The 12,173-nt window shown below is 36.4% G+C and overlaps 1 protein-coding gene across 4 annotated transcripts in view; it reads right to left on the reverse strand.

The window, feature by feature from the left end:
* The window catches only part of LOC102805934 (unconventional myosin-XV-like), a 106,003-nt gene that overhangs the window by 15,785 nt on the left and 78,045 nt on the right, over positions 1-12,173 (reverse strand). For 3 of the 4 annotated variants that reach the window (XM_085502601.1, XM_085502598.1, XM_085502600.1), the window contains 7 exons: positions 8,229-8,441; positions 7,277-7,412; positions 6,575-6,687; positions 6,246-6,455; positions 5,625-5,790; positions 5,255-5,349; positions 4,852-4,917 (listed from right to left, as the gene is read on the reverse strand). In XM_085502601.1, the coding sequence (XP_085358727.1) occupies positions 4,852-4,917; positions 5,255-5,349; positions 5,625-5,790; positions 6,246-6,455; positions 6,575-6,687; positions 7,277-7,412; positions 8,229-8,441 (999 nt within the window). The remainder of the gene's footprint in view (positions 1-4,851; positions 4,918-5,254; positions 5,350-5,624; positions 5,791-6,245; positions 6,456-6,574; positions 6,688-7,276; positions 7,413-8,228; positions 8,442-12,173) is intronic. The other variant, XM_085502599.1, reaches the window with a different exon arrangement.

The following is a 12,173-nucleotide window of genomic DNA, read 5'->3' on the forward strand; positions in this document are numbered from 1 at the left end:
CATGTTGAATCAGATCGTAAAACAAAATAATGTGCATCAAGGTCCTATAATGTCTAATGTATATACCAAGTTTGAATAAAATCCATCTGTAAACAGCCGAGAAATGCTTGATTTTGATGATTTTTTAGCACAAAAATGGTCGGCCACCTTGAATCCGATCGTGAAACAAATTGACGTGCATATGTATACTATCATGTATGATATATGTGTGAAGTTTGATTGTGATTGGTCCAGGCATTTCTAAGATACAGGTCCGGATGCACGCACAGACGCATGCACGCACGGAGGTCAAAACATAAGTCCTCGTTTTCGGACTGCGTCCGAATGGGGACTAATAATCAGTAAAAGCAAGTCAGAGATATGGAACGAGAACCACATTCATGAATACAAAATGGCCGCCAGTCGGCCATTTTGAATCTTATCTGAAAAACAAAATTATTTGCATCAAAGTCCCATAATGTCTAATGTATATACCAAGTTTGAACAAAATCCATCTGTAAATAGCTGAGAAATGGTTGATTTTTAGGATTTTTTAGCACAAAAATGTCCGCCATTCGACCATCTTGAATCAGATCATAAAACAAAATGATGTGCATCAAGGTCCTATAATGTCTAATGTATATACCAAGTTTGAACAAAATCCATCTGTAAACAGCTGAGAAATGCTTGATTTTGATGATTTTTAGCATAAAAATGGCCGCCATTCGGTCATCTTGAATCAGATCGTGGAACAAATTGACGTGCATATGTATAATATCATGTATGATGTATGTGGAAAGTTTGATTTTGATTGGTCCAGGCATTTCTAAGATACAGGTCCGGACGCACGCACAGACAGACGCACGCACGCACGGACACACGGAGGTCAAAACATAAGTCCCTGTTTTCGGACTGCGTCCGAACGGGGACAAACAAGCCATGCCTGGCACAGTCCCCGTTAGTTATCAAATTTAAGATATATAGTTTTGTTTATAGTAATATAGCTGGAATATAACCATGTCAGGAATATGATTTGTTAACATTAAAATAATTGACATTTGTATCTGATCGTCAAACAAGTACTTGTCCATATTGAGAGATATTGCTCTGGAACAGCATTCAAAATCAGCCATTTTGAATACATGTATATATATAACATGATGTATAACGAATATATAAAATTTGAAAATAATCAGTCAAAGAATTTAAAGATATGGCTCTAGAAGCCAAATCATTACAACAAAATGGCCACCAGTCAAAATTATTTGCATCAAGGTCCCATAATGTCCAATGTATATACCAACAAATTCCATCTGTAAACAGCCGAGAAATGCTTGATTTTTAGGATTGTTTAGCACAAAAATGGCCGACATTACTGTGGTTATTGGTCAATGTGTAATGGAGGCAGTACTGTGGTTATTGGTCAATGTGTAATGGAGGCAGTACTGTGGTTATTGGTCAATGTGTAATGGAGGCAGTACTGTGGTTATTGGTCAATGTGCAATGGAGGCAATACTGTGGTTATTGGTCAATGTGTAATGGAGACAGTACTATGGTTATTGGCCAATGTGTAATGGAGGCAGTACTGTGGTTATTGGTCAATGTGTAATGGAGGCAGTACTGTGGTTATTGGTCAATGTGCAATGGAGGCAGTACTGTGGTTATTGGTCAATGTGCAATGGAGGCAGTACTGTGGTTATTGGTCAATGTGTAATGGAGGCAGTACTGTGGTTATTGGTCAATATGCAATGGAGGCAGTACTGTGGTTATTGGTCAATGTGTAATGGAGGCAGTACTGTGGTTATTGGTCAATGTGCAATGGAGGCAGTACTGTGGTTATTGGTCAATGTGTAATAGAGGCATTACTGTGGTTATTGGTCAATGTGTAATGGAGGCAGTACTGTGGTTATTGGTCAATGTGTAATGGAGGCAGTACTGTGGTTATTGGTCAATGTGCAATGAAGGCAGTACTGTGGTTATTGGTCAATGTGTAATGGAGGCAGTACTGTGGTTATTGGTCAATGTGTAATGGAGGCAGTACTGTGGTTATTGGTCAATGTGCCATGGAGGCAGTACTGTGGTTATAGGTCAATGTGTAATGGAGGCAGTACTGTGATTATTGGTCAATGTGTAATGGAGGCAGTACTGTGGTTATTGGTCAATGTGTAATGAAGGCAGTACTGTGGTTATTGGTGAATGTGCAATGGAGGCAGTACTGTGGTTATTGGTCAATGTGCAATGGAGGCAGTACTGTGGTTATTGGTCAATGTGTAATGGAGGCAGTACTGTGGTTATTGGTCAATGTGTAATGCAGGCAGTACTGTGGTTATTGGTCAATGTGCAATGGAGGCAGTACTGTGGTTATTGGTCAATGTGTAATGGAGGCAGTACTGTGGTTATTGGTCAATGTGTAATGAAGGCAGTACTGTGGTTATTGGTCAATGTGCAATGGAGGCAGTACTGTGGTTATTGGTCAATGTGCAATGGAGGCAGTACTGTGGTTATTGGTCAATGTGTAATGGAGGCAGTACTGTGGTTATTGGTCAATGTGTAATGGAGGCAGTACTGTGGTTATTGGTCAATGTGTAATGGAGGCAGTACTGTGGTTATTGGTCAATGTGTAATGGAGGCAGTACTGTGGTTATTGGTCAATGTGTAATGGAGGCAGTACTGTGGTTATTGGTGAATGTGCAATGGAGGCAGTACTGTGGTTATTGGTCAATGTGCAATGGAGGCAGTACTGTGGTTATTGGTCAATGTGTAATGGAGGCAGTACTGTGGTTATTGGTCAATGTGCAATGGAGGCAGTACTGTGGTTATTGGTCAATGTGCAATGGAGGCAGTACTGTGGTTATTGGTCAATGTGCAATGGAGGCAGTACTGTGGTTATTGGTCAAAGTGTAATGGAGGCAGTACTGTGGTTATTGGTCAATGTGCAATGGAGGCAGTACTGTGGTTATTGGTCAATGTGTAATGGAGGCAGTACTGTGGTTATTGGTCAATGTTTTAATTAAGAGTAGCAGCATGTTTAGAATGTTAGTATTGTTACACACACCAAATATAATAACATATACAGATCCGCCAGAAAGTATTTACGCACATGTCATTTGATCGTTTTCGTAACTAAAAATAACAATTCCGGGTAACATGATGTGTTGACTTTAAAATATACTAAATTTAAGAAGAACTAGTGCATTTTAGTCAATAAAATGGTTGATTTGTGTTTAGTTTGTTTGTATGTAGACGTTTTTTCAGTGAGCGAAAATCGCCATGGTTAACTCTATGGGAGCGCGCTCATTTGCATATCATTTGCATCTCATTAAAACTTCGCGCCATAAAACATGTGCGATAGTCGTGTCCTTTCTCATGCAAATTTGAACCAATTGGGAAGCTGAAATTATTTCAACACGCGCTTCTGGGCGGGAATACCTGTCAGTTGTAGTTCATGAATATTCCTATCGAGGTCATAGTGTCAGATACGTAATTTTTATTTACAAACATTGAGCCATGCCGAAAGTTAGGGAATTGTCAGAATTTACTAAAGGGAACATTGAAGCACTGTATACAGAAGGAGTGTCTAATAGGGAAATTGCAAGAAGACTGGGAATTTCTGAAGGCTCCATACGTTTCAACCTGCGAAAACTTCGTCTGCGGGGTAGTATGGGCAATCGTCGTCGATCAGGTCGACCAAGGCGTACAACGCAACGCGAAGACCGGCTACTCATCAGGTCTAGTTTAGCGAATCGGTTTCACACCGCCCGTGATTTGCGCGCCAATTTTAATCAACTCACTGGGAAAAGATTGAGTTTGAGCACTATAAAATCAAGACTATATAAGGATGGTAATCTTCGCGGCTGTGTTGCAAAAAAGAAACCTAAACTACAACCTTGACACATCGCAGCGCGGTTGCAATTTGCCAGACAACACATCGACTGGACTCCGGCGCAGTGGGTTCAAGTTATCTGGTCGGACGAATCAAAGTTTACGGTGTTTCGTAGCCATGGAAGATTATTTGTACGTCGGAAACCAGGTGAAGAGTACGAGCTGAAATGCATTAAACCTACAATAAAATTTGGTGGTGGTAGCGTCATGGTGTGGGGATGTTTTTCGGCTACCGGCTTAGGGTCGCTGGTCCGTGTACCGACGACCATGAACCGATGGAAATATTTGGATATCCTGCAAAACGAAATGATACCGTCGGCACTAAGACTCGTTGGACCCAATTTTCATTTCCAACAGGATAATGCCCCCGTTCACACAGCATTGGCAGTGAGGGATTTTCTAAATAATCCACAAGAGTACGGATATTTTTTCGACAACTTTACCACTTTGAATTGGCCTGCACAGTCTCCAGATTTGAATCCCATTGAGAACCTCTGGGAGTTGATCGATTTAGAGGTGCATTCCCGACCAGTTGCTAACATCGAGGATTTATACGCGAGTATAATGGAAGCTTGGGGACAGTTCCAAGTGAACATGTGTCGGAAACTCGTCGATACCATGCCAAAACGGCTCAGAGAAGTCATCCAGCGAAGAGGTGGACACACGCATTATTGACAATCACCGCGTTCTATGTCTCATGAATATTCATGAGCTTGCGTTTACACGGTATTCTCCATAGAGAATTCGAACGTTTTTTCACTGTTACGTTCAGACTGCCGTTTTTATTCAATCCTGCATGACAATGACAATTTTGTTGGTTTTATTGTGTGTAAAAACGCATATTTTATTAGATATATAAATATATTTATTCAAACCGTTATTGAGTTTATTTTATTGTATGATATCGTAGGTAGTAGCTGCCTGTAGTGTGGTGCGTAAATACTTTCTGGCGGGTCTGTATGTAAGAGACTGAAATTTAAGAATCTATACCTGCTGTGTTCCTTGAGGCTGAGGATGTTTGACAATAAGAACGTTGTCAGGTAGTCTATTGCTCATCTGAAAGTAAGAATAAACAGTTTTTAGTTATGGAGTGAATTATTAAACTTTTTAGAATAACCATGTATATTAAAGTACTGTACATGTGTGTGCAGATCTCCTTCAGTTATGTACAAAAGTTGTCATCATATATTGTTATTTCCAACACTGATGTTCTTGTCTGAAAGATAACATGGCTGCTGTGAGTCGAAGTCACCGACTGCAGGGCCTTTCATTGTGATCATCTTTAGAATATTTGTAACTTCTGTGTTGATGTGAAATACCATGTCTGCAAAGATGTACAATGTATGTAAAAACATGGCATGAAGAAATCACTAGCTATGATACGGTGACCTACCTTGGTGTGTCTATATGCATCTGGACCAGTAGCAGTAGTAACATACTCAGCTGGAAAACTACCAATTTTACCATCTAACATACCATACATCCAGCCTAGAAAAGAAACATGCTATTATAATGAATATTTCACTTTCATTATTTATCAGATTAAAGAACAGGCATTTGAGCAATGTATTCCTGTATCTCAGCACCAGCACTGTTTTACTTTAATTGCAACTATATACAAGAGGGATGTAGACAAAAGGACAATGTGCACCAATTAGACCAATCATATTTGCTGAAGTTGTTATCTCATACTATACAAATATCAAAAATTATCACACAGCTGTATCTCTGAGGAGAGCTATGATATATCTGTCAATACTTACCATTTTCTAAGTTTTCTTGTTTTGCAGTCAGCTTTATAATGTCACCTTTCCTGAAGCTCAGTAATGTAGACTCTTTTGTGATGTAATCAGCAATGGCTCTCACATACTGTGAATCTTTTTCAAGATCAATTACATATGCTTCAATCATCTCTTTGATTTGTTGTGCCTATCGAAGAAAATCAAAGGTTAATAGAAGAGTAAAAGAAAAGAATCATACCCTAAAAACAACAAAATTAATACAAACAAATCATAGAGGGGGGACGTAACAGCTATAGAAGAAATGTGTAATCTGTAATATTAGTTGTATATGGTGTTTCTTACAGGAATTACATTTGCTATCTGTTTTCATTTATTTTCGTTACTCACATAAAGCAAGCAACCCATTTACAGACCACTTTGGAACAGACATGAAATAAAAAAGCCAATCTTCCTGTGTACCATAATGTACATGCACCGAGGACAGTTCTTATTATACCCATCTAATAGGACATCATTATTCCAAACCTACCAGTAATACAATATATTTGGTGATATGTGCAGAATGTACTCTATAATGTCTAGTTAGCTAATCAAACCCACAATCTTCCTGATGACAGATGTTCACAGTTCATCCACACTTACTCTAAATGTATACAGTGGTAACACAGTCTGATTACTCAATATAATCTGCAGAGTACCATGTGATGTAATCTTTATCTCTTGTATTTCATTAAAGCTGAATGCATCCAACAAAACTAGTTGATCAGTGCCTGGTGATTTGACTCGTCGTATTAATCGAACGCCTTTATCAGACAACCCCAAGTATTCAACCTGTGAGATACGTCGACCACCCTGCAATGGAAAGAAGACAAAGGTAACTGATGGTGAATCTTGTGTAAATATTTAAAGCCTTACATGACTAAACTTAATTTTATATTGCAATATATTATAATTTTATCAATAGTACTTACCGAAACAGGAAACAATCTACAGAAATAACATGACCATTTTCTGCTCATTTCAATGACTTTCTTTTTAATGGCGGTTGTGGTACTCAAGTGATTTATTTTAATACCATTGTAATCTATGGGAACAAATGTTGAAAATAATTGCATGGTAATCTATGGCAAACCTTCATTAACACTTGTCTGAGGAGGATCTTTAAGATCAAGTGGTCAGACAAGATCAGCAACCTGGAGCTGTGAGTAAGAGCAGGACAAGAACCAGTGGAAAGCCAGATACTCAAGAAAATGGTCCTGGATAGGACACACTCCCAGAAAGCCACCAACGAGCATCACACAGCAGGCCCTGACCTGGAACCCACAGGGTAAGCAAAAGAGGGGAAGGCCTAAGAACAGCTGGAGAAGGGACACTGAGATGAGGAGCATCAGTAACAGCTGGCATGACCTGAGAAGGAAGGCCCAGAGATGAGTACAGTGGAGGACAATCATCGGTGGCTGATGCTCCAACTGGAGCAAAGGGCCCAAGTAAGTAATCTATGGCATTGCTTTGACAATAATGCATAACAAATATTTTGAATTTAGGTTGGAATACCTATTTTACTCGCACATAGAAGATGTTGATGAAAGTTATAGTTATAACTTCTGTTTCATGTTCACCCCACAAAAAACTACTTTCTTTGTGATAATAATTTCCTCTGCTATTTCACTCACCTAGAAATTCTCTCATTTTCCTTCTTTCTTCCTTATTGATTCTGATACAACTATTGCCCAAAGTATCATGTACCGTTTGACAGTATATCAAGTGGACTAGTGTTGGGTTGTCTAAATTATCACTTGGAGCAAATACCTAGAAAATAAAAAAACAATAATCATCAAATTACAAGTTTTTTTAAATACTATAGAAAAATGTGGCAAGAAAATGAAAATTGAGTAAAGAAAATTGACTTTTGGAAGGAAAATGGACAAAAATATCACTTTTTACCAAAAATGTTCATCAAAATTAGAGAATTGAAGATATCATCACAAAATGAACAAATCTAAGAGAGGTCTAACCGAGGTACCTATATGTATAACATAAAAGCAATCAGACTTAAGGTTTTCAGCAAGAAGTTAAAAATATAACTTTTTACATGAACATGAACATTGGAAAATAGACATTGAGTAAGGAAAACATTGGGTAAAGAAAATTGACATTGGGTAAGGAAAATTGACAATGGGTAAGGAAAACATTGGGTGAAGAAAATTGACAATGGGTAAGGAAAATTGACAATGGGTAAGGAAAATTGACATTGGGTAAGGAAAACATTGGGTAAAGAAAATTGACACTGGGTAAGGAAAATTGACATTGGGTAAGGAAAACATTGGGTAAAAAAAATTGACAATGGGTAAAGAAAATTGACATTGGGTGAAGAAAATCGACATTGGGTGAAGAAAATCGACAATGGGTAAGGAAAACATTGGGTAAACAAAATGGACATTGAGTATGCATAGATTTTTTGATCAAATTGACCAGAAACAGTTTTTTGTGTGTGAAAATAAATTTTATAAAAGGAATCATCCTTGTGGTTTACATGACATACATGTATCCAAGGCATTATCTGTCTATAGCCTGTGTGTGAGTTTGACAACAATCTGGCAACACATGCATTGTTTATTCACTTACCTCTTTTCTAAGTACAAGATGCCACTTTATTCTGCTATAAGTCAAGAACGGTGCTTGGCTATCTTGAAATAACTCAGTTCGAACTCTTTCCAATTTTTCCAATTCTGACTGACTCAGCTTGTGAGTTATAGTAGTTGTCACTGGCTCTTCTTCCTCATAAGCTAGATCAGTTTTGATAGGTACAGGTGGAGGAAGTGGCTCCTCATATCTCTGCTAATATATAATGATTCTATTATTAATGTATAATTAATTAAGAATTCAATAACTTTTGATTTGAATCAGTATAATAAACAATACCACAATTCAATGATTAGATATCATCAGTTGCAGTATCACATTGCATCAAGCAATACCGAATACAAGACACTTTCCTAAGAATGCATGACACTGGTAAATCTATCTTCTGATTGCTGACTTACATAACCAATCAAAATTGTGCATACATTTATAATAATGAGACTATTCTATCTAATTAAACATAAAAGCCATCTTCTGATTGGTGACTTACATAACCAATCATAATTGTGCATACATTTATAATAATGAGACTATTCTATCTAATTAAACATAAAAGCCATCTTCTGATTGGTGACTTACATAACCAATCATAATTGTGCATACATTTATAATAATGAGACTATTCTATCTAATTAAACAAACAAGCAGCCTATCGGCTGAGATAGCTCCGCTGTTAGAAATGCACATTTCAATTAAAGAACTGAAGACATCATCAGAAAATGAACAATATGTATAGTATCAAAGCAATCGGACTTACAGTTTTTAACAAGAAGTCGAAAATATCACTTTCTACCAAAAATGACTAAAATATTCACCAAAATTAGAGAATTGAAGATATCATCACGAAATGAACAAATCTGAGAAAGGTCTACATGTAGTATCTAAATATGTAATATCAAAGCAATTGAACTATTGGTTTTTAACAAGAAGTCGAAAATATCACTTTTTACCAAAAATTACAAAAATATTTACCAAAATTAGAGAATTAAAGATATCATTACAAAATGAACAAATCTGAGAGAGGTCCACATGTAGTACCTATATATGTAATATCAAAGCAATTGCACATGCGGTTTTTAACAAGAAGTCGAAAATATCACTTTTTACCAAAAATGACAAAAATATTCACCAAAATTAGAGGATTAAAGATATCATTACAAAATGAACAAATCTGAGAGAGGTCCACATGTAGTACCTATATATGTAATATCAAAGCAATTGCACTTGCGGTTTTTAACAAGAAGTCGAAAATATCACTTTTTACCAAAAATGACAAAAAGTATTCACCAAAATTAGAGAATTGAAGATATCAACATGAAATGAACAAACCTAAGAGAGGTCTACCCAAGGTACATATACACCAAGTATCAAAGCATTCAGGCTTGTAGTTTTCAAGAAGAAGTCAAAAAAGTAAAACATTGACACGGACGACGACGGACAATCACTCACATGATAAGCTCCGCTCGACAAAGTCGACAGCGGAGCTAAAAAAGCAATCTTCTGATTGGTGACTTACATAACCAATCATAATTGTGCATACATTAATAATAATGAGACTATTCTATCTAATTAAACAAAAAAAGCAATCTTCTGATTGGTGACTTACATAACCAATCATACCGGTAATTGTGCATACATTTATAATAATGAGACTATTCTATCTAATTAAACAAACAAGCAGCCTATCGGCTGAGATAGCTCCGCTGTTAGCAATGCACATGGCAATTAAAGAACTGAAGACATGATTAGAAAATGAACAATATGAATAGTATCAAAGCAATCAGACTTACAGTTTTTAACAAGAAGTCGAAAATATCACTTTTTACCAAAAAATTACAAAAATATTCACCAAAATTAGAGAACTGAAGATATCATCACAAAATGAACAAATCTGAGAAAGGTCTACATGTAGTATCTATATATGTAATATCAAAGCAATTGAACTATTGGTTTTTAACAAGAAGTCGAAAATATCACTTTTTACCAAAAATTACAAAAATATTCACCAAAATTAGAGAATTGAAGATATCATCACAAAATAAACAAATCTGAGAGAGGTCCACATGTAGTACCTATATATGTAATATCAAAGCAATCGGACTTGCGGTTTTTAACAAGAAGTCGAAAATATCACTTTTTACCAAAAATTACAAAAATATTCACCAAAATTAGAGAATTGAAGATATCATCACAAAATAAACAAATCTGAGAGAGGTCCACATGTAGTACCTATATATGTAATATCAAAGCAATCGGACTTGCGGTTTTTAACAAGAAGTCGAAAATATCACTTTTTACCAAAAATGACAAAAATGTTCAACAAAATTAGAGAATTGAAGATACCATCACGAAATGAACAAATCTGAGAGAGGTCCACATGTAGTACCTATATATGTAGTATCAAAGCAATTGGACTTGCGGTTTTTAACAAGAAGTCGAAAATATCACTTTTTACCAAAAATGACAAAAATATTCACCAAAATTAGAGAATTAAAGATATCATTACAAAATGAACAAATCTGAGAGAGGTCCACATGTAGTACCTATATATGTATTATCAAAGCATTTGCACTTGCGGTTTTTAACAAAAAGTCGAAAATATCACTTTTTACCAAAAATGACAAAAATATTCACCAAAATTAGAGAATTGAAGATATCAACATGAAATGAACAAACCTAAGAGAGGTCTACCCAAGGTACATATACACCAAGTATCAAAGCATTCAGACTTGTAGTTTTCAAGAAGAAGTCGAAAAAGTAAAACATTGACACGGACGACGACGACGACGGACGACGACGACGAACAATCACTCATATGATAAGCTCCGCTCGACAAAGTCGACAGCGGAGCTAAAAAAGCAATCTTCTGATTAGTGACATAGCCAGTACACTTAAATCAAATCCATATAAATCTGAAGGAGATATATAAATATATATATATATATATATAAGGTATGCCTTCACATACTCAATCAGCATGACATGTTCTGCCCATACTGCATGCAGTTATTTGACAGAAATAACTTTTTCCAAAAAACAATATCTGCTAGCAGGAAAGTTATTTTATCATTCATTCATTTTTCTCATTTTATCATTCCATAGTGCAATATTGGTCAATTTTGTCAAAATATCACTCAGAAAATATTTGTAGAAAGTTTATGGTACTTGCAACACAGATGTTGAAAGCCTGAATGAGAGAAGAACATGTCTTACTATAAACTAAAATCAATATAGGTTTGGATACCAGTGTTCACACAGTGTTCATATTTCAGTATTGTTTCAATAAACCTTAGCCCATTATATGCAACAAGAAATCTAATATTCTAAAATCAGTCACTCTCTCCATGATAATTGAATTCTTTGAGATGAATGGAGATCTCAGTAACTGTTACATGTGAATACAACTTGTCTAGGGCTGGGGGTGGGGTGGGGTGGGGTGGGGTGGGGTGGGGGTGTTGGGTGGCAGTGGTGGTGGGGATAGGGGTTGTGGTGGTGGTGGTGAGACAGGCTTCTCAGCAGCACTGCATTGATGTTTAAGGTGAGACAATGTAGCAAATATGTAATATTATATTACTCCCAACACCAATATATTATTAGTTAAAGGCTAAAAATGCATGTTATTTATAACTAAATGTGTTATTTATTATGTTAGTGAATAAAGTCAGTTTGATAGTGCGGTTGTAACAATGACATATTGTCAGATGACAGTCTTACCATTGAATACTGCATGCAAGGATTGATATGACTTGTCATTGTTGTGATATGTTGATGTTGTTGTTGTTGATGTTGATCTGGTCTCTCGTTCGACTCATGATTGAAATGTTGCAATCGTTGCTGATTATGATTTGAGATGTCAAAATTATTTAGTTGAATGTTAACATATTTATGTGTGGTTTGATTAGCCTGGCTTGTCTTATGACGTTGTTC

The sequence above is a fragment of the Saccoglossus kowalevskii genome, chromosome 8 (assembly GCF_978046115.1).
Source record: "Saccoglossus kowalevskii chromosome 8, keSacKowa6.1, whole genome shotgun sequence".
NCBI lineage: Eukaryota > Metazoa > Hemichordata > Enteropneusta > Harrimaniidae > Saccoglossus > Saccoglossus kowalevskii.